Source organism: Polistes canadensis, unplaced genomic scaffold (assembly GCF_001313835.1).
Source record: "Polistes canadensis isolate GaletaPanama2010 unplaced genomic scaffold, ASM131383v1 scaffold_0, whole genome shotgun sequence".
Taxonomy (NCBI): domain Eukaryota; kingdom Metazoa; phylum Arthropoda; class Insecta; order Hymenoptera; family Vespidae; genus Polistes; species Polistes canadensis.
The window spans coordinates 3058776-3079305 of NW_014569547.1; the positions used below are offsets into that span (position 1 = coordinate 3058776).

The 20530-nt window shown below is 39.6% G+C and overlaps 1 protein-coding gene across 1 annotated transcript in view; it reads left to right on the forward strand.

Annotated features, from left to right (window-relative positions):
* Positions 1-20236, forward strand: part of LOC106787516 (protein dachsous) — a 133245-nt gene extending 113009 nt beyond the window's left edge. The window contains exons 11-17 of the mRNA XM_014750348.1: positions 2442-2768; positions 2864-3347; positions 6697-7642; positions 7787-8072; positions 12672-12968; positions 15814-16270; positions 16374-20236. Of these exons, the coding sequence (XP_014605834.1) occupies positions 2442-2768; positions 2864-3347; positions 6697-7642; positions 7787-8072; positions 12672-12968; positions 15814-16270; positions 16374-18699 (5123 nt within the window). The 3' untranslated portion in view covers positions 18700-20236. The remainder of the gene's footprint in view (positions 1-2441; positions 2769-2863; positions 3348-6696; positions 7643-7786; positions 8073-12671; positions 12969-15813; positions 16271-16373) is intronic.
* Positions 20237-20530: the final 294 nt, after the last annotated feature.

Sequence of the window (20530 nt, forward strand, 5' to 3'; positions counted from 1 at the left end):
TCGAACAATTTAAACAAAATTTTTATTTTTGATAAATGATATATTTATCTTTCTTCGACATTTTCTGTTTGTTCGAAAAATTAATCGAGTTCAAATGGCAGTTCCTGTTATTAAGAATATAATCGTTATATTAGAGTTGGATCACGTTGTAATACTTTCGTATCTACTCTTATTATTTTTTCGCGATCTTTTCTAAAGAAACATATCACTCATCATCATCATCATCATCATCATCATCATCATCATTGAGTTCTAGTTGAAATTACAACCTCGGTTCTTCTATCTTCATCTCTTCTTTCATCCTCATACTCGATCCTCTTGATCTTCCTCTCTTTCAGCAAAGAGATATAATACTACTTTCCTGGTATATACTCTATAAGACACCACCTACACGTACGGACACGCGAAGGGTACATAATCGGAGACCTCGTCCACGAAGGATGTCCGTTCTCGGCTAATAGAAAAGCCTTGCTATGAAAATACCTCGAATAATTGCCTTGAATCCGACCGGTACAAAGCATTATAGTAAATTCAACGAAATGACTCGCGGGACTCAAGAACGTGTTTCCTCCTTCCTTCCTTCCTTTCTTCCTTCCTTCTTTCTCACGAAACTTCCCCTTATTCCGATAGAAATAAAAAAAAAAGAAAAGTATCTTGCTTCGTAGTATTTAACTTTGATCAACAAGATTATCTCGATTAGTTTAAAAATGAATGAAAAACAATTGATTAAAAATCAATAAACCTATTCCTTATCTTACGCATCCAGATATTCATTGAATAAATTCAAATAACAATAACTTCCTCGTGTTTCCCTTAGTACACATAAACATTATAGGAATGGTGTTAGAATTTATAAAAGAAGAAAATAATAATCCTAGTAGCAAAGCTTACCTAGATACTTATGTTAGTAGCTAAAGCAAAATACTTGGTAGTAAAGTTGGACATCATGGTATATAGCTGGTTTGCCCTTATCTACGGGGGCGCTCGTGTATCAGACGAGCGCATTAGCGCAACCCCAAGAGAAGCGGCAAAGGACGAATGTTTCATGGGGCTGTAGAGAGTAAACAGTGAGAGAGAGAAAGAGAGAGAGAGAGAGAGAGAGAGAGAGAGAGTGGGTTGGTGGTGAAGGAAAGGTAACGGGTGAAGGAAAGGGACGAGGAAAAACAATGGTCACGTATATCATCGTGCCGCCAAGCTGCCGCCAAGCTATACGCATAGGCCATAGGGCCCATAGGCAAATCACCAAGCAAACACACCGACGACACATACTATCATCGTCTACGATTCTTTCTTTCTCGTATTAGTACCTGTTCTTAGGTGTGTACACGTATAGTATATGTATGTGTATACAAGTACTACCAACCTATTACTGGTACGCACATGCTACCAAACGTGTTAAGCCTTTGCTTTGTTCTAAAACCGCTAAAAATCGACAAGCAGATAGGCTGATTTCTTCGTCCTACGGAATTTGAGAGCTACGAACCTGCTCGTGTCTCTTTTCTAGATATACCCGAGGAAATTTTTATCGCATCAAGAATTCCTATGCTATTAAGGATGTGAGGAAACACAAAGAAAAAGTTATTTACCGATTATACTTACAATTAATTTAATATCGTCGATCGGATCGATTAGAATATTTCATTGATTTTAGTTTTTTTTTTCTTTTTTTTTTCCCATCCCATCTCTCTCGCTTCTAATGATTTTATATTCTTGATCTTGTGTGTCAGACTTGTATGCAAAATAGGTTACAAGTGCATGAGATATATAACTGCATATTATAATACTTTATCCCGACATTAAATTCTTTCGACGACTACGAAATTGTGTGTTTTATTCTATTTCTACAAAGATCTTTTGCAAAACGTGAGAATTTATTGGAGGACTCGTGTTTCTTTTTATACAAATGGAAATAAAGGAAGCGGGTGAGATACGGGAAAGAAAAAAAAACCAAGGATCCTCTTCTTTCGACGAGGCCACCCAAATTCCGATCGAACAACGCGCGAATTTTTGGTCCTCGGTGTTAGCGTCTTACAAAATTTATCCACACTCTCAAGGGCTGGTTTTTCTCGATATTATTATTTTATAATATACCGAAAGATAGAGAACACAACGAACAAACAAAAATATTTCATCATGAAAGATTTAAAACGATAAGGATTCCTATATAGTAAAAAAAAAAATTCGAAAGAGTTCAACGTTGTTTGTTTCTTTTTCTTTTTTTTCTCTTTTTTTTTTTCTTCAAGGAGTGGTCAAGAACGATCTGCGTTTTATTTCCAACAGGTGAATTCATCCTACCGGAATAGTTGCATTCTTAAAAAGATAAAACAGCTATTTATAATCCTAATCGAAATAAAAGAGATTCTTATCTAAATCCTCTTCGTCATTTGACTTTACTTTCTCATTATTATCTATATCATTAGAGAATCTTTCGTTTCTTCTAGGCAACATTAGCTTCAGCATACCGACAAACGTAGCCGCAGATAAGTTTGCTATTTCACAAAGCGGCCTTGTTATTCTTCGAGGATCTTTGGATAGAGAACAAGTTTCGGAATACTACGTACCAATCATCGCTAGATCCTCGAAGCTTTTGGATATCACAACTTTGGAAGTTCAGGTTTTGGATGAGAATGACAATAGTCCGAAATTTCGTGCTGGATCTTGTTACACTTTGGCTATACCTGAAAACGAAGAAAATTCTATTATTCATACTATCGCTGCTATGGATGCCGACGAAGGAAAAAATGGTGAACTTTATTACAGCATAATTGGTAAGTTTTACGCAAAGAATAAAAAAAAACCACGTTCTCTCTTGTATCAAATAATACAATGTAAATAAAAAAAAAAAATATTTTCTACTTATCAGGTGGCAATATTGGAAATAAATTCAATTTGGATTCTTCGTCTGGTGCATTATCGATGTTAAATCTCGATCGTGAAACCGTGCCAAAGTATGTTCTTACGATATCAGCTAAAGACAAAGGACGACCAAGTTTAGAAGCTCGTTGTAATCTGACAGTGATCGTTCTCGATGTGAACGATAATGCACCTATCTTTTCCCAAAATCAATATACGGAATCACGTACTCGTGGTGGACTTCAAATCGATTACAGCGGTTATAGTTTATCCGGTGGCTTTCAATATGGATCATCAAATTATCCTACGAGTTATCATCCTGGAAAATATATCGCGACCATTTCGGAAGATGCTGCACCGGATTCAAGCGTAATGTCTGTTAGAGCAACCGATCCTGATCAAGGTGTCAATGGAAAAATCACATACGCGATTGCTGAAGAAAACAGCTGGTTGTTCAGGGTTGACAATTTGACTGGTGTTATAACTACAGCTGGGTGAGTACAAAATTATTTCTAAGTTAACAAATTTCAATTTAACAATATTTTATATTAAAAAAAAAATAATCGTAAATTTATTCCGCTAATCAACGATAATGTGTTTTATCGCTCTTATAATAATTATAACAATAATACTTTTTCGAGATATTTTTTCTTTTGGAATACTCAAAGCTGTTGTAAAAGAAAACGAATGAACGAACGAACGAACAAACGAACGAGCAAGCGATCGTACTGATAGATAAAACAATTAAAACGTCCAATTTGCTTTATGACTTCCTAAGAATTTCATTCGACGAGTTTCCATTTCTCTTTTTCTTTCTTTCTTTCTTTCTCGCATCACGTAGAATCACAGTCTAGAACTTGTCTACCAAGCACCGTGGAACGTATCTTCGACCAATTTCATCCAAGCGTTAATTGCCGCGACCTTTATTGCGCGATTAGGATCATCGTGGAGGGATATTACGTTCGTAATGCTACGTCGTAAAACGTAGAAGCTGAGAGAATGAAAAAGAAAAAATATAGAAATAGATAGTGAAAGGTAGACAAAGAAAATAGAAGATCCATTCTCAAGGAATGAAGAAGTCCGATGATATGGCGAGCGAGGGAGGATGAACGTAGCAAATGTTCTTAGGAAAGTCATAAAATTATAAAATCCTGTGATGTGCTTCGCGGTCATTGTACTGTAGCCGATTAGATGATTCTGTATGCATAAGCCGTTCGTGTATCTCGGAGACTAGAGAAACGAAAGAATAGATTCTTTTATTCTTCATCACTATATTTCTCTCTCTCTCTCTTTCTTTTTATTTCCTCAGTTATCTTGTATCTTCTAGCAATGCGTATTCATACTTTCCTTTTTTTTCATTTAAATTTATTTTATTCATGTAACTGTGTGTGTGCTTATTAAACTCATATCTCGGTACGTAATTAAATCGAAAAGATTTTTCCCAACTTCCGTTTTCCCAACGGTGCATTGCTAGAATCACGGTTTAACTAATTAATAAATGATTTCACCGTATATAAACGCAACGAACTTTGATCTTAACCATGCATACTCGGTTAAGTTTTCTTCGTTAAGATGTTCGTTAATAATAATGTTCGATCTGGCATCTTAGACTTCATTCGAATATTTAATTATGCGTTTAAATGAGGAGGAAGAAGAAGAAGAAGAAGAGAGGAATAGAAAGATAAAGAATCTCAATAGGTAAAACGTTTCGTGAACGGTGCACGATTTTAACGATCGTATCTCGTTCAGGACCGATCCATAAAGATAATCTTTAAGATAAGGTAGATTCCCGTAAGAGTTCCTCTATCCCTCCGCCCTCCGCCATCATCATCTTCGTCGTCATCGTCGTTGTCCTCGAGTTGTTTACTTGAAACGAATGCTCAGCATACGCATAATGTGATCAGTTTCTTCATTAAAACCACGAAGTTCCGAATTGAAATTCGCTTTACAATAAATTCCGCGTTTAACTTAGAAAATTACCAAAGATGGATAGAATTCAAAATGGATTTTTATTTAACACACACTCGATGACTCGAAAGAGGAACATCAAAATCTTCATTTTAGAACTACGTGTCAGGGTCTTAATTTAGAAAGCAAGAAGAAGGGTTGGTTAATCCCAATGGAGTCAGACACTCACTCGTTAGACCTTTTGTTTATTAATCCACGTTTCTCAAGAGCCTCTCTCATCCTCCTCTTGTCTCTTCTTCTTTCGTCTCTTTAAAAGACGCTCAACGGTGCGAGCAAAGGTAGAGAAGGATCGACCGTAACAAGACGGAACGTTAAGGTAGAGTGAGGGGGAGTGGGAGGTAGAAAAAGAGAGGAAAAGAGAGAAAGAGAGAGAGAGAGAGAGAGAAGGAGAGAAGGAGATGGTATTCGTAGCTGCGAAGGAGGAAGGCAAGGGCGTACTTTTGCGGCACGACAGCCGTGTGTCATTTCAGCGGGACACCATGTGGCATTTCAATGCATTATTTCAACCGGCAAAAAGGCTGATATGCAAAACGAGATCCCTAGTCTGGTTGGTCTCTTACCTCCTTCCTCTATCTTTCTCTCTTTCTCTCTCTCTTTCTCTCTCTTTCTTTCTTTATTCTTGTTTTAAGCGATCAGTAGCCAAGCAAAGCCGCACTCTCATGTCGCGTTGTTACTGTTGTTGCCGTTATTGTTGTTGCTGTTTCTACTGCTGTTACCTTTGAAGGCCAACAGCGTCCACCGCCACGTACCCCGGCCAGGTCTAACGTGTACAGAACCACGTTCCAGGACCACCCGGTAGATAAAACACGAATTTTCAAGTCGGATCTGGTCCTCGTTAGATCCACAAGATAGTACAGATTCGATGGAAGATCTGGAGTAAGGCCGATTCTGGCAGTATAATTCGCGACAAAGCTAGCGGATCTTCTTCTTCTTCTTCTTCTTCTTCTTCTTCTTCTATTTCTTCTTCTTCTTCTTCTCTTTATTGTTGTTGTCTCCTTGGAGAAGTCCTTCGAGAAGCCATTAACGCTCGTGCCGAGTCAAAGGGGACACCGAAATACTTTGTAAGCTATCTTGATCTCATGCAACTCGAGCAGCCCATTTAGAACGATTTGCTTGGGGTTTGGCTTAACGAGGTAAAACAGACGAGAAAGAGAAAGAGAAAGGGAAAGAGAGAGAAGACTTCATGTGTTTTACGTAAGAAGCATTGACGACGACAAGGAGAAGGAGGAAAAGAAAAGAAAAGAAAAGAAAAAGAAAGAGAAACGGAAAGAAGAAAAAAAAAAGAAATAAACGGGAGTTTATCGGGAATTGAATCGATCACAGTTCGAAAATGATAATTCACGCATTCCTTTTCTGCGAGTCCGCACGATTAAAGACGCGTATCGGTTCAGCACAGCATCTACCGCTTAGAGTGGATCCGCAGAGTTATGGTAATGGTGGACGTGGATTACACAAGATCGCCGTGCGCGATTAAGGTTTCCGTCACACAAACAAGCTGCCCGCCACGGAGCCGCCATCTCCTACTTAAATCCGGACTTCCATAACCCCCGTGGACGTTTCCCTTGTCGATTCGTACTATCGCTTATTCCTCGATGAATCGCCCAATGAGAGAAGGTACGAATGGCAGAAAGTGATAAATTCCTGCCATATTCGGACCCGACGTATTTTATCGTATTCCAAGTTTTACCCTCCTAACAGTCGATCTACATTATCGAACATGAAACTTGCATGAAACGTGTGTATGCATTCTTTAAAAACAAACAAACGAACAAACAAACTAACTAACTAACTAACAAAAGACAGGAATCTCTTTCCTCGAAAAAATGAATCATATTTATTCAACGTGTTAGTAAGTATCTTTATTGGTAATTTCAGGCCCCTCGATCGTGAACGTCAGAGTTCGTTCAACTTCCTAGTAGTAGCTACGGACAGTGGAAAATACGACGCTAAGAGTACGTCGATACCGATCGAGATCACCATCACCGACGTGAACGACAACGCACCGGTTTTCGAGGAATATCCGTTCCGTGCTAGAGTATCGATAGGTACTCAGCCAGGTCAGAATGTACTTCGAGTCGTGGCGAAAGATGCTGATCACGGTGCTAACGGTGAAGTCGTTTATTCGTTTGTGCACGAACAAGAGAAGCCAAAATTTCGTATACATCCAAGTACGGGAGTAGTCACGGCAACTTTGTCATTGTCGCAAGACAACGGTAAGACTTATCGATTGGAAGTCCTAGCTCGGGACAAAGGGAATCCACCAAAAAGTGCTAAAGGTTTGATCGAGGTACAAGTAGGAGAATCGGCCGATTTAGCTCCAACTTTAAAATTCCAAAATGAAACTTACGACGTGGTGGTCCAAGAGAATTCCTTATCTGGCACCGACATCGTTCAGATAACTGCCGTTCGTTCCGACGGCAGGAGACAACACGTGTCCTATTCGATAGGATCTGGAAACGACTTTGGTACATTCGCAATCGACGAGGATACAGGATTATTGCGTGTGAACGACCCAGCCAGACTGGACGCCGAGCTTTGGAACGATCTAACGGTCAGACCGAATGACGAACAACCAGACGAAGGCCGCACGAATGCTTGGGGTAGATCTCTCGAGAATCAACAACCTAAGGAAGAACCGAGGGAGAGTTCCAAGCACACATTGACTGTCGTCGCTAGAACGGCGGGACCGGATTCCCTTGAGGCCTATGCCAAGGTCGTTGTCAGGGTCTCTGACGTCAACGATAATCCACCGATCTTCACACAAACGCAATATTCCGCGACAGTACTCGAGGGTAACACTAAAGGAGATTTCGTGGTCAAGGTGAGAATTAAATTGAAAATATATATAATATTATCAGTTATTTATTTTAACGGAGATAAAAAAAGACCAAAATTATTTCTGTTAAAAAAGAAACGTTTAATATGTTTATGCTTATTACATTTATAATCGTTTTTCATTTTACAGTTATCGGCAAGCGACGCGGATCAAGGATTGAACAGTAGAATACTTTATCATATAGTTGATGGTAATCCAGACAATGCCTTCACCATCAGTCCACCTTACAGTGGCATAGTTCGGACCAATATAGTACTCGATCGTGAGATTCGCGAAAAGTATAGATTAACGATCATTGCAACTGATCAAGGAAACCCACAATTGACTGGTACAGCCGCTCTTAGCGTCAGAGTAATCGACATCAATGACAACCATCCAACATTTCCTGAGCATAACGTAATCTCCGTGTCTGAAGGTAAGTTTCGTAATAAGAAATTAACAACAAGAAAAAATGTTAAAGGAAAAGATAGAAATTTGGTGACTCGTCGTTTGCTAAGGTAGTCAGCAAGAAATATTTTCTCAGAGATTTATAAGAAGACGAAGGATGCCGTGGCCTGTTTCGACACGGCAAAGAACGTACAGTGATTAGCTTCTCCCTGTAACCACCCTACACGTATGCTGTAATAGCTTAATTACCTTGCTTTAATTAGCCAATAAAGTGGAGCGTTGGATATGAGTCAAGTATATACGAGAAGAAATTCGCTGTCTCTTTCAAGAAGGAAGAGAGAGAGATAGGATGGGAGGGGGGAGGGAGAGGAGGGAGGGAGGGAGAGAAAGTCTTTTTAACGATTCGACGCGCGCGCACATCTCTCGCTACGAGATGCAAAGAGGTTATTATTAAAGGGGCGAGTTTCCAGCTTTCAGTCAAGCTCAGTGTGTCTTATTAACTTGCACATTAAATCAGAAGACTTGTCCCCGAGATAATTTGTTTGTTGATCGATCGCGTTTATATAATAAACAATTAAAATGAATAATACGAATTGAAAATAATAATTCATGACAATTGTTCATGTACCATCTCAATAAATGATGACGTCTGACGTGTTACTCGTAGTACCTCAAGCTAATCAAATTTTCATCGTAGCGAGTAAGGTTTGAACATTTAGCCGGTAGCAAATTCCACGTTGAATCTATGAGAAGAGTCAATAGTACGTAGTAAGTACGGTTCGGGTTTCAATCGTCGGACTTCGCGTGCACTCGTCTTCACGTGCAGGTCTTTCGAAATCTAGCCGCTCCTATGGGGCTACGGTGATGGCGGGGGTGGTGGCGGCAGGTTAACCGGTCGCAAGGTCGCCCACGCGAAGAGAGAAAGAGACGTTCGTGCTGCAGGACGAAGTGTGCCACGGTGATCCCCGTCCCCTAAGTAAGAACCTACAGGCAGAAAGTATCTTGCTCGTGCAAGAAAGAGAAAAAGATATATGTATAGGTACGTGTAGGTACCTATAGCAAAAGAGCGCGCGCGCGAGAGAGAGAAAGAAAGGGTTTAAGTTAAAGAGGGACGAAAAGCGCAGAAAGAAAAGGTACAGAAAGAAGAAGTACCACGAAGTTAGGTGGGAGTGCGCTTTGCTCTCCAAGTATAAAGTTAAGTGGTAAAGGATTTATGCTGGCATTAAAGTCCGACTGTTCGGAACAATCTGCATAACTTAGGGCACGCTGCCGATGCGGGTTTCGTGGCTAACCATTTCTCTCCTTCTTCGACGTCCTCCTCTTCCTCCTCTTACTTCTCTTCCTCTTCCATTCACTTTCCCTCTCCGAAGTTCTTACTTGACGGATACGATTCAATGTTCTCGAACGTGTCCCGCGATCGAATTTATTTGTAATGTATTATATTTCTATACGCGAATATCGAGTCGCGGATTTAAAACAACCGACTGATTTATTGAATAGGATTAACAATTCATAAAGTACGGAATGAAAAAATCTAATGGAATATATCGAGTAGGGGGTTCGGAGGAAAAAAGAAAAAATAATAAAGTCACGTAATACTTCGTTTAAAGAACAAGACCTTCCATTCCCTCCGTCATGAAAAATCCTGATAGCGATCTTATAATTCGGATGATCCTTAATTCAAGTCCATGCTAATTGTCGGAACAAGTAAAGGACGCTTCTTCCCCTTCTCCATTCGTTAGGTACCTTTCCCTCTTACACCTTCTGTTTCTTTTTTCTTTCCTTTTTTTTTTCTCTTTAGAAACCTTGAAACCTTTCTTCCAACATCCAAGAAGAAGCTCGCGCGTTTGTGTACTCTCGCGCGCCGATGGCGTAACGCGAGATTACTATCTAATTTGTATCGCCATAAAACTTGAAGCCGGTGTAAACGAGGCTACCTACCACTTCTGTCTGCGATGCCGTGCCCGATAGAATTTATTTAACACCGCCCGCACTCGTGCACAACGAAAGGGGACTCTCGCATACGGAAAAAGAAAAGGATATCCCGGTAGCGAGTTAGCGCCGCGGATTTTTTCAGAGCCACCTGCAAGAACCCCGTAGAAATGTCACTCGAACGAACGAGGATCTGATTAAAGACCGATTAACAATATTCTTTCAACATCCCCCCTCCCATCACTTCGTTCAAAACTTTAACCTTTCACCCTATCTCATTCTCTTTTTCTCACCGTATATAATAATTAATAAAAGAAAAATATATATATTATTCGTTTAATTCCCAATAATTTTCCTCGTTACGTGATAAAAGATAGAAATTGGATTATTTATATAGGATATTAATTCAGCCAAAGATTGTTCTGCCCCTATGGGAAATATGCTCGATGCGAGGAACGTATCGATGATATCCTTCTTATCCTTTTTAGTTTCTTTCTGTCTCTCTTTCTTTCTTTCTCTCTCTGGTTCTCTTTCAGGATTTCCTTCGAGCGTAAATCCCCAACAACGTCGAGGCGATAATCATTAGGGTCTCTCGAAACGGAAATCGTCTCTATCGCGTCTCGAATTGTTGCTCCGATCGTATGTACATATATACGTATATATAAATATATATATATACATATATATGTAATACCTTTCGCCGATGCGCAACAAGGTCGAATTTGAACGTGGCACGTAGTAATCGTTCTTTATTACCCCGCCCCGGAATAAGAAATTTAATTACCCGTTGCGTTAGAATGAGAGGCGCGGTCGTTGCTTGATAACTCGGAGCCTCGGTCGCGTTCTTGCTCGGAGGCCCTTCGAGGGCCACGTGCGCCCATTGCGCGAGCGCGCGACCCTTTTGCCAGGGGAGGATTTAATCAAAGGCATCGATCGATTCCGAAAGTGGCATTGACACGAGATATCGAAACAATGGTAGACCACCGACGAGTAGATTTTCTTCCTTACAAGGATAACACCACGACCATTTTATTCCCATCTTGAGATTCCCATTCTAGGAAGCTTCGGAAACAGATCCCGGCCACTTCCATGTAATCGAAATTAATTGTATTCGCGTTAGAGTTAGATGGGTCTTTCTAACATTATCTAAGAACATTAATTCTCCTCTTCTAGAAAAATATTTGACTTGATGCTTAAGAGGTTCGTCATTAAACGATCGTTAAAACAAACGATCCTTCGGTAATCCTCTTCTCTGTGTACATATATGTATATACATATATATATATACACTTATGTACTTACTTACGAGTAGTCTGCTTAGCGTTGAGATTAAAGGCAACGTTTATAATCTTCGCATCGTCTTTCATCGTTTCAATTCTAATACCCGCATTTCGAGAACGTAAATTTTCCTCCCTGACAATATCTTTCTCCAGCATTACGAGTTACGAGGTTGGAGGGGAAATTCAAAAGATTAGTCGATACGTAAGGCACACTCGAAACCGATTTACACGACTTTAACGATCCGCGTTGAAATTTATGAACGGATTCAGCCGCGTGCCAACTAGTTGCCGAGGCCCCCTCGGACACGTCGCGCTCCTACGGAATAATTCTTTCATCGCCGCAGGTGTTGCAAGCCAGTCGATGTTGCTGACTCCACCAAGAGTGTGAACTCTCCTGGAATCGAATTCGAATGTCTCGCGATTCAATGTCATCCATTTTCACGTAGTTCTTTTACAATCTTCTAAGGATTGGTTACACGAATACGGAGGCTCCTACATTATTATATTAATAATCCTATTCCATATATTTATTTATCTATTTATTTATTTATTTATTTATTTATTTATTTATTTATTTAACGAGTATAGGAAGGTCGTAAAATTCGATTACACTGTCGAGAAGAATGACGAATAACGAGGAACTTATGAACGGATGTTAATATCGATCGATGAAGAAATTTTTACGAGAATAAACGTCGAAGGGGCTCGTTACGCGTTTACGAGCAAAGAGAAATTATTACGACTAACCAAAATGAGAGAGTCTTTGAAAAAGAGTTAAACAAGGGGCTCCGCAATTCGCGACAACTCCCATACGATCTCATTGCTAAGAGATCCATCTCATTCTCCCTAGAGTGCTTCTTCTTCTTCTTCTTCTTTGCACGAGCGAGATAAAACGACGCGATAGTAAGAATCCAATGAATTTTAAACGCGACTACTTTGAAGGTAGCTCCTTGCCATCGCAAAATGGCGCCACTCGATGTGAAAATAATAAAAGAAAGAAGAAGAAGAAAGAAAGGAGGAATAAAAGAAAGACCAAGCTGATGCTCGAGTTTCCTATCGGAAAAGATCGTCACCTTTGACAATGCGAAATGAAAGATGTCGCGCGAATGAATAAAAATCGTATCTTATAATAACCAACAAAGAATAATAACATTTTCGCGATAACTCCTTTAGGCTTATAATTCAATTGAAAGTCTCTTTGTGTGTACAATATATATGTTTATATTATACTTGGATCAAAATATTTTAATGGGTTCTACTTATTTAAGAATAATTGACTATTGTATAATATACAACGTAGAAATATGTATAGGGCAATATGAAATTATGATTAGACTTTAAAATACATTTATATATTCTTACCTTAAAATATCGTAAATAATGTTATATTTCTAACAATCTTTTCTATTTGACAGGTACTGCAGTAGGAAGCGTATTAACGACCATGACAGCTAACGACGTGGACAGTTCACCTGCGTTGATTTATCGCTTTAGCAATACAACGGATCCAGGTCCGTTCAGCATAGACAGATATGGTGGGAAAGTTATTTTACGAAAATCATTGGACGCAGAAAGAAAATTCGAATATACTTTGAGAGTAATAGCGAGCGATGGGATACACGAGGCAACAACAGATATGACGGTACGCGTTGCCGATTTGAACGACAACGCTCCGAGATTTCAACAAACTGCCTACGTCGCTACACTCTCAGGTGGGTATCTAACCTTTATACAGAGTTTAAAGGAAACGATAGAAAGAGGAGAACTAAAGATTAAATAGATCTGAAAGAGAGAATGAAGAATTCTGATCGAATAGGATTTCATTTTATCGCTCTGGACCGTGATGCTGCGTCCTTTGATTTATCTCAAAACGATGCTTTTTCGAGATTACCCACAGCCTTCTACTTCTCTAGCTGCCATATTTACTATCGTTGGACCGTATCCTGTTCCGAGTTCACTGTTATATCATCCGATAGCCTTTGTCGACCGTAAAGATCATAAGATTTTCTCAGATACATCGGCGATTCGATTCCAGTAAATTGTTCTACTACTCTCTCTCTCTCTCTTTTTTTTCTCTTTTATCGATGATATAACAATGTGGGAACGTTTCATCGCTTTTAGTTCTCTTACAATTGCGTTTATTTCAATACACGATAACACAAAAGATGAACGATTAATCGTTTTCCACGATTCTCAAAGGACACACACACGATCACCATATTAATATAATTATTTATGAAAATAATTCTCTACGCGTAAATATCTTCTGCTGTGTTTCGCGTGATTATTATTCGCGATCTTCCAAAGACAAGGAAATTCAAATAAAAACTATCGATGTTGATTAAAAAAAAAAAAAAAGAAAAAGAAAACAAACTCGCAGCTTGATAACCGAGCCAAAGATTTCAGCTTGCTTTTGCATGTATTATTTTGCCGTTCGAAGGACGAGGAAGAAATAAGAGAGAAAGATGAAAAATGAAGAGAGAAAGAGAGAAAGAGAGAAACTTGGAACGAGCCCCCTCGGTGCGAAATAAACGCGCGTTTAAAAACTGGTTTTTAGTAGACACGCGTTGTCCTGTTGCCCGTGTTCCAAACTCGAATTGACACCGCGCCGAGATAAAGCGCGCAAAGAAGAAGGAGGGAGAAGAGAGAAAAAGAATGAGAGAAAGAGAGAGAGAGAGAGAAAGCGATGAAAAGCTAGCTGCAAAAGAAAGAGAAGAGGATTGTCAAGGGGGGCAAGGAATAATGTGGGGTGAGGCGGTGGATTGCAAACGCCTCGCACATAAATAAACGCGGGGACACCGTTTGCGAGGCAGCCGAAAAGCCGCCTTCGTTCCAACCACCGGCCGAGATCGCCGGCTTCGAAGTCTTTCGAAACTTATTAAAAATACATAGGGCCAAGCCTAATGGTGTATTTGCTTGCCGGAGAGTGGGAAACAGAGTTAACTCCGATTGGCAGGAGGATTCTCTCTAGAAGAACATGTTTCGGGACGATCTTACGAATTTACATCTTATTTCTTTCTTTTATTCTATAACTTTTCCCTCTTGTGTTATTCCTTCTTCTTCTTCTTTCTAAAGTTTTTTCCCTTTTTTCTTTTTTACACATCGTGAATTCGTGGCACAAACCAAAAATGTCTGCAAAAAAAAAAGTTTCGTTGTAATGGATAGATAATATAATATTGTACAACGTTTTCCAAAATAATCTTACAATCGCGTTGTTCTCTCGACGATATAAAACTGAAGGTACATTCGTGTATGTATGTGTATGAGAAAGAGACAGAAAAAGTTGGGATGGTCACGTGGTACAATGAGAGAATTCGAAAAGCGAGTTCTCGTCCGGGGATCTTACGCACTCGGCAATAATTATACGGTCCGTCCCTCTCGAAAGGGTTTAAAGTCCCTTTTGCCATCGTTGTTCGAGGTCGTCCTACCACCTCACCTCCGAACATCCCCCAAAGGGCAACCGCGAGCTTTATATGCTCCTTATTTCCGATCCTACCTACCTTTCCTACCTTCCTCCTCCTTGGCCTCTCGCTTTACGCCGCGGCTTGGCACATTAATGCCGAGTTATCCGACGATTTGAAACGCATCGAAATGATTTTTGTGCGCACGGGGCCCTGGTCAGGCCCAGGGCTTCGCCGAGCGATTTATATAACTGGTTATTATTTCATACTTCCGTTCGGTCCGATGTCAGGACGGCTTATCCTCCTCCTTCGTCGGGAATGAGCCAAAGAAGAAGAAGAAGAAGAAGAAGAAGAAGAAGAAGAAGAAGAAGAATATGAAGAAGAAGAAGAAGAAGTAGAAAAGGTGGGAGAAAAAGGAGGACGAAGAAGAGGAAAAAGATGAAGAGGAGGAGGAAGAGGAGGATGAGGACGTAGCTGGAAGAAGAAGAGCCTGAGGGTACTTGACCTCGACGCGCGTGATCTCTCGATCCTCTCTCGAGAACTCTTTTCGAGAGGTCCCGCGGCCTCCTACGATTCGATAATCGATTCTCACCGAGTGCGACGCAAGCATTTCTCTCTTCTACCTTATAACGCTTTTCGGTGTCGCCAAGACCCACACTCGGTAGAAGAAGAAGAAGAAGAAGAAGGAGGAGGAGGAGGAGGAAGAGAAGGAAGAATAAGAATAAGAAATCGCGTCCCATGTCCGACGCGACAATAATTACGTGCTGGAAAATTTATTATCGGATCTCCCGAGCGTCATTCGCGTGAATTATCGTCTTTCGGGTTCTCGAGAGAACGTTTCTCTCTTTCTTTATTCGTCTCTCTCTCTCTCTCTCTCTTTGACTCTTTACTCGCTCACACAACGCTTTAAACGACCAATAGAATATATTTTCTAATGGAGCGAATTGGGTAGACCGAAATAAAAAATTATTATTCTCTCTTTTTCTTTCGTTCTTTCTTTCATTCTCTCTTCGTCTAATACGCATTGCACTTAGCATGGCTAATTTAATGCGTGGGTGACGCCGTGAAAGTTGCGTTGTGATTACAGTTACACGCTTTGTTCACGTTTGTTTAACTCATCTTACGTTCAATCTCTTTTTTTTTATGTTTCCTTTAGAAGGACACGGTGGACTGCAAGAAATACTCACAGTGAACGCTACCGACGACGATTTCACGGAAGACAATAGTAGAATACGATATTATCTTTTACAACCTGTCAAGGGTTTCACCGTTCATCCAAGTACTGGTGTATTGACAGTTAATCGTACAGCAATACCCAGACCATTACCAAAAGAAGTAGAACTGACGATTGTGGCCGAAGATCATGGCAAACCATCGGCTTCAGCGACTTGTTCGGTCGTTGTAAGACTCAGCAGTCTTAAGAACACTTTACCTGGACGAGAATACAAAATCAATGCGAAGGAGAACTCATCGAGGGGCAAGACTTTGATGAGATTATCTGATGTCGATCTTTTGGACGGTGCTATCGTCGCTGGCGACGAGACTGGAGTTTTCGAAGTGTCCAGGGGAAGATTGATCTTAGCTAAATCGCTTGATCGAGAAACGAAAGACACGTGAGTATTATATTTTTTGTTCTTCTTTAAATAATTGCTATTATTTCACCACACAACTAGTTCAATTATTTAAATCTTTCTTTTTGTTGTTGTTTTGTTTTAGATATACACTTAAACTTGGTTCGAGGGATGAAAATACAACAATGGGTTCCTTGGTAGGAGATGAACTTGTCACAGTAACAGTTATCGTCGAAGATATAAACGATAATTATCCAAGCTTCCTTGAAGAAATATATCAAGTTTCGATTAAAGAAGACGCAGCATTTGATAGTACAGTGGCCATGTTACATGCAAAGGATGACGATTTAGCTGGCACCCCAGCTGCCACTTTGACGTACGATATCACGTCGGGAAATGATGCGGGACTCTTTCGTGTGGAGAAGAATACTGGTGCTATTTTGGTTAACGCAACTCTCGACTGCGATTTAGAACCAGAGACTCATAATCTCGTTGTCATGGCATGTGACAGCGATCCATTGCTACCTCTTTGTGCTTTGGCAAGATTAAGAATTCGTTTGGAAGACGTGAACGATAATTCACCTAAATTCCCTGTTTCTGAATATTTAGAATTCGTTGGTGAAAATGAGCCAGCTGGTACGATCGTTTTCTTAGCAAGAGCATCCGATCTTGATCGAGGTATATTTGGTTCGTTGAATTATTCGATCGTATCGGCAGCTGCAACCGGATTTTCTGACATCGACGATAGTTGGAAACTTTTCGAAGTTGATGCGAAATCAGGAACTGTCACTACGTGTGCTACGTTTGATTATGAACAAAGAAATCGTTATGCTTTCACGTTGCGAGCAACTGACATGGGTGGTCGTACAGCGGCAGTAAGAGTCAGAGTAGAAATCGAATCGAGGGATGAATTCTTCCCTCAATTTACCGAGAAAATGTACAAATTTGGAATTCGAAGTGGTTCTCAAATGATGCCGGGTACTGTGATAGGTCACGTAACTGCTACCGATCGTGACAAGGGACCAGATGGACGAGTGGTTTATCAATTGACGTCCCAACATCCTTATTTTAAATTAAATCGTACTACGGGTGCGTTAATCATCAAACAAAAATTAATGCATATGGATATGGACGTTGAAGGATCTTCTAGATTAGTAGTAAGCGCCAGTTCCGGAAGACAAGGTTCTCTGTCGAATAGTACAGTAGTAGAGATCACTTTGGTAGATAACGACAGTAATGATTCCAGAGGAGCAAGTGCTACAGCAATACCAAATGATATTGGATCGAATATGGCCGTTGCCGCGTCGAACGGTTTACCTGATTGGGCTCTTGGTCTTTTGATAACTTTACTTCTTTTGGTTCTCGCATTTGGCGCTGTATTTTTGTATTTTCACTTGCGAAATCGTCGTCACAAAAAGCCTGGGACAAAGCCAGGTTTAAACGGAGAAAACAACGCCACTGCCTCAAACAGTTATGTGGATCCCAGTGCCTTCGATACTATTCCAATAAGAAGCGTCGTTGGAGTAGGTGGAAACGGAAATGGAGGTTCTGCTGGAGGTGGTGGCGGAGGAGGTGGTGCTTCGTGTCAGTTCGCACCACCCAAGTACGATGAGATACCACCATATGGAACTTCAGGACAATCCGGTCAACAGCAAGCTACATCTGAACTTTCGGGTAGCGATCAATCAGGATCATCGGGACGAGGATCAGCCGAGGACGATGGCGAAGACGAAGAAATAAGAATGATCAACGAGGGACAACAAACGGGAGACTCAGCTAGCGATTTGTCCGTTCACAATACACAGGAGTACTTAGCTAGGTTAGGTATCGTTGATCCACCAGCTGGTACTCCGAGAAGACCACCGGAAGCTCTTCCCTTAGATAGTCTCCATTTATTTGAAGACGAAGCTGCGACGGAAGCAGACATCGCTACATTGATATACGGAAAAATCGGCGAACCTGGACGGCCTACGTCAGGTCTGGAAGTACCTGGGGGACCCAGCATGAACGGTTCCTTAAGTTCCATTGTTCATAGCGAGGAAGAACTTACTGGGTCTTATAATTGGGATTATCTTTTAGATTGGGGCCCTCAATATCAACCATTAGCTCATGTTTTCGGTGAGATCGCTAGGCTCAAGGACGATGCTGCCAGCGTACAAAGCGGAAATTCTGGTAGCAGTGGTAGAGCCAAGTCTGTACATAAAGCACCGCCGCCACCTCTTTTAACTTCTGTTGCCCCAAGATCCTTGGCAGCTCCAGCCTTGGCCAGAGCTATCTTGCCAAGATCACCAATCAGTCACGATGCTTCAACTTTCCCTTCGGCTGCTCTAAGTCCAAGTTTCTCACCGTCCTTGTCACCATTGGCTACTAGGAGTCCAAGTATCAGTCCTTTAGTTCCACCTACAACGCAGAGAGCCAGTCAAAGTGCCAATAGAGGTATACCCGTTACCAACGCTGAATTGAGGATCTAAATTAATTACTTCAACAAATTTGTGGAATAATTTTAGTATTGTTATTGTATATTTAAACTAATGGCTAATGGCCGTTGGCTCTCATCGAAATCAATAACTTTATAGAAAGACTGTGTAAAGGAACATTTGTATACTAATTAATTTGAAAAATTGTTAGAGACTCTTCGTTAAAACAGATCAAACGTGATAGTTTTGTATTGATTATTGGGTGCTGTTGAATAACGAAGATTGTATCGCGAGTGAAGTGTCGATAATAGTAAACTGTAATATTTGTTTTCAAGTGAATGAATGTGTTTTTTAACTCCTTGCATGGATAATACATCATTACTAATCGAATGTAATAGAATTGTTTTGTGTTCTAAAATATTGTCGTTAAAAGGAGTTTATGCATTTTCTTGAACGAAATGTTATTTTCGTTTTAAATTAACTTGTGTTGTATTTAAAATGTAAAAGAAGAGAATTTCTTTAGTAGATAATAATTTATAGATTTTTATTCGTGTCGCGAACGTAATAATATCATATATGTTCGACAAAAATATCAAATAAAAACGGGATGATGTTTTGTATGAATGTAAATCTGGTGATAAAGAGGATACGCGCGAGAAGAAGACTGATCGCATTTTAAGAAGAGTTCTCAATAAGATGTATTATTGTATAATAATTATCTCGATCGATCGACGTTTTTTATCTCGATAGTTTAAATAATAATAAAAAAAGAAAAAGAAAATAATACTCGTGCGAATATTGTAAATACGATAAATAGTTTAAAACGTTTAAGTAGACGTGTAAATAATTAATTAAATCGACGAAATCGTAAGGTACTCGCCGTTATAATCAAAAAATATGAATTTCAAACAAAAGGTCTTTAGAGACTGTTTGTAAAATAGAACAAATAAGAGAAGAAGAATAAAACAACTTCTTAACGATCACAACGCGTTCGACGAAAATTTATTTACGCTCTTGTACAGTTGAAACTAAATTCTTGTAATAATTTTGTAATAATTATTTTTAATGTAACGTTCACAAGTTTAAAAATCGGTGGCGTTTCTTTCATCGAACGCGTCGTGCTCGTTCGCATAATCGATATAAACAAAAAAAAAAACGAACGCATTGTCGCGATCGTACTGATCGCTATTAATTAAATATTCGCGACAATGTAACCTCCAAAAACATTCCTTTTCCTCTTAATATCTTTTTGTTCATTTCTTTCTCTTTCTCTTTCTCTCTCTTACTCTCACGCTCTTTCTCCTTTCTTTTTCTTCTCTCATCCGGTTCTCGAAAAAAAATCTCAATGTAACGAGAACCGGTCTTCATCTTGTTCAAGTAAATGAATATACATACTCATCAGCGAATATAGATAATGTCATATTTTGTATAAAAACAAACGTTCTCTCATTCCATTGTACAAAGACTCTTCCGAGCCGAAAAGGCCTACTTTATGGTGGGCTTTAATTAAATGAATTTTTTAACAAAAAAAAGCAATAACTCGTACTTACTTTCCTTACACCATCACAGACCTTCTATTTTCAATTGCAGGTGAATTCAGCTTTTTAAAGAAAAGCTTATTGTTATATCTATTAAACACAATTATAACTTTTAATCAGTTAGCAGTGATTGACGAGTATAATTTCATATGCAAAAAAACTATACATTTAAATTAAATAAATAGTTAATATTATAATTAATGATTTTATATACAAGAATAAAAGTCATTTAATTACAACTTAATTTAATATTACAGCAGTTACTCCATATTTCACGAGTATACTCGTCATAGTTTCATTTTGATAAAACTATTTTCAGGTACACGCTTTTCACAGAAGTCGCCTCT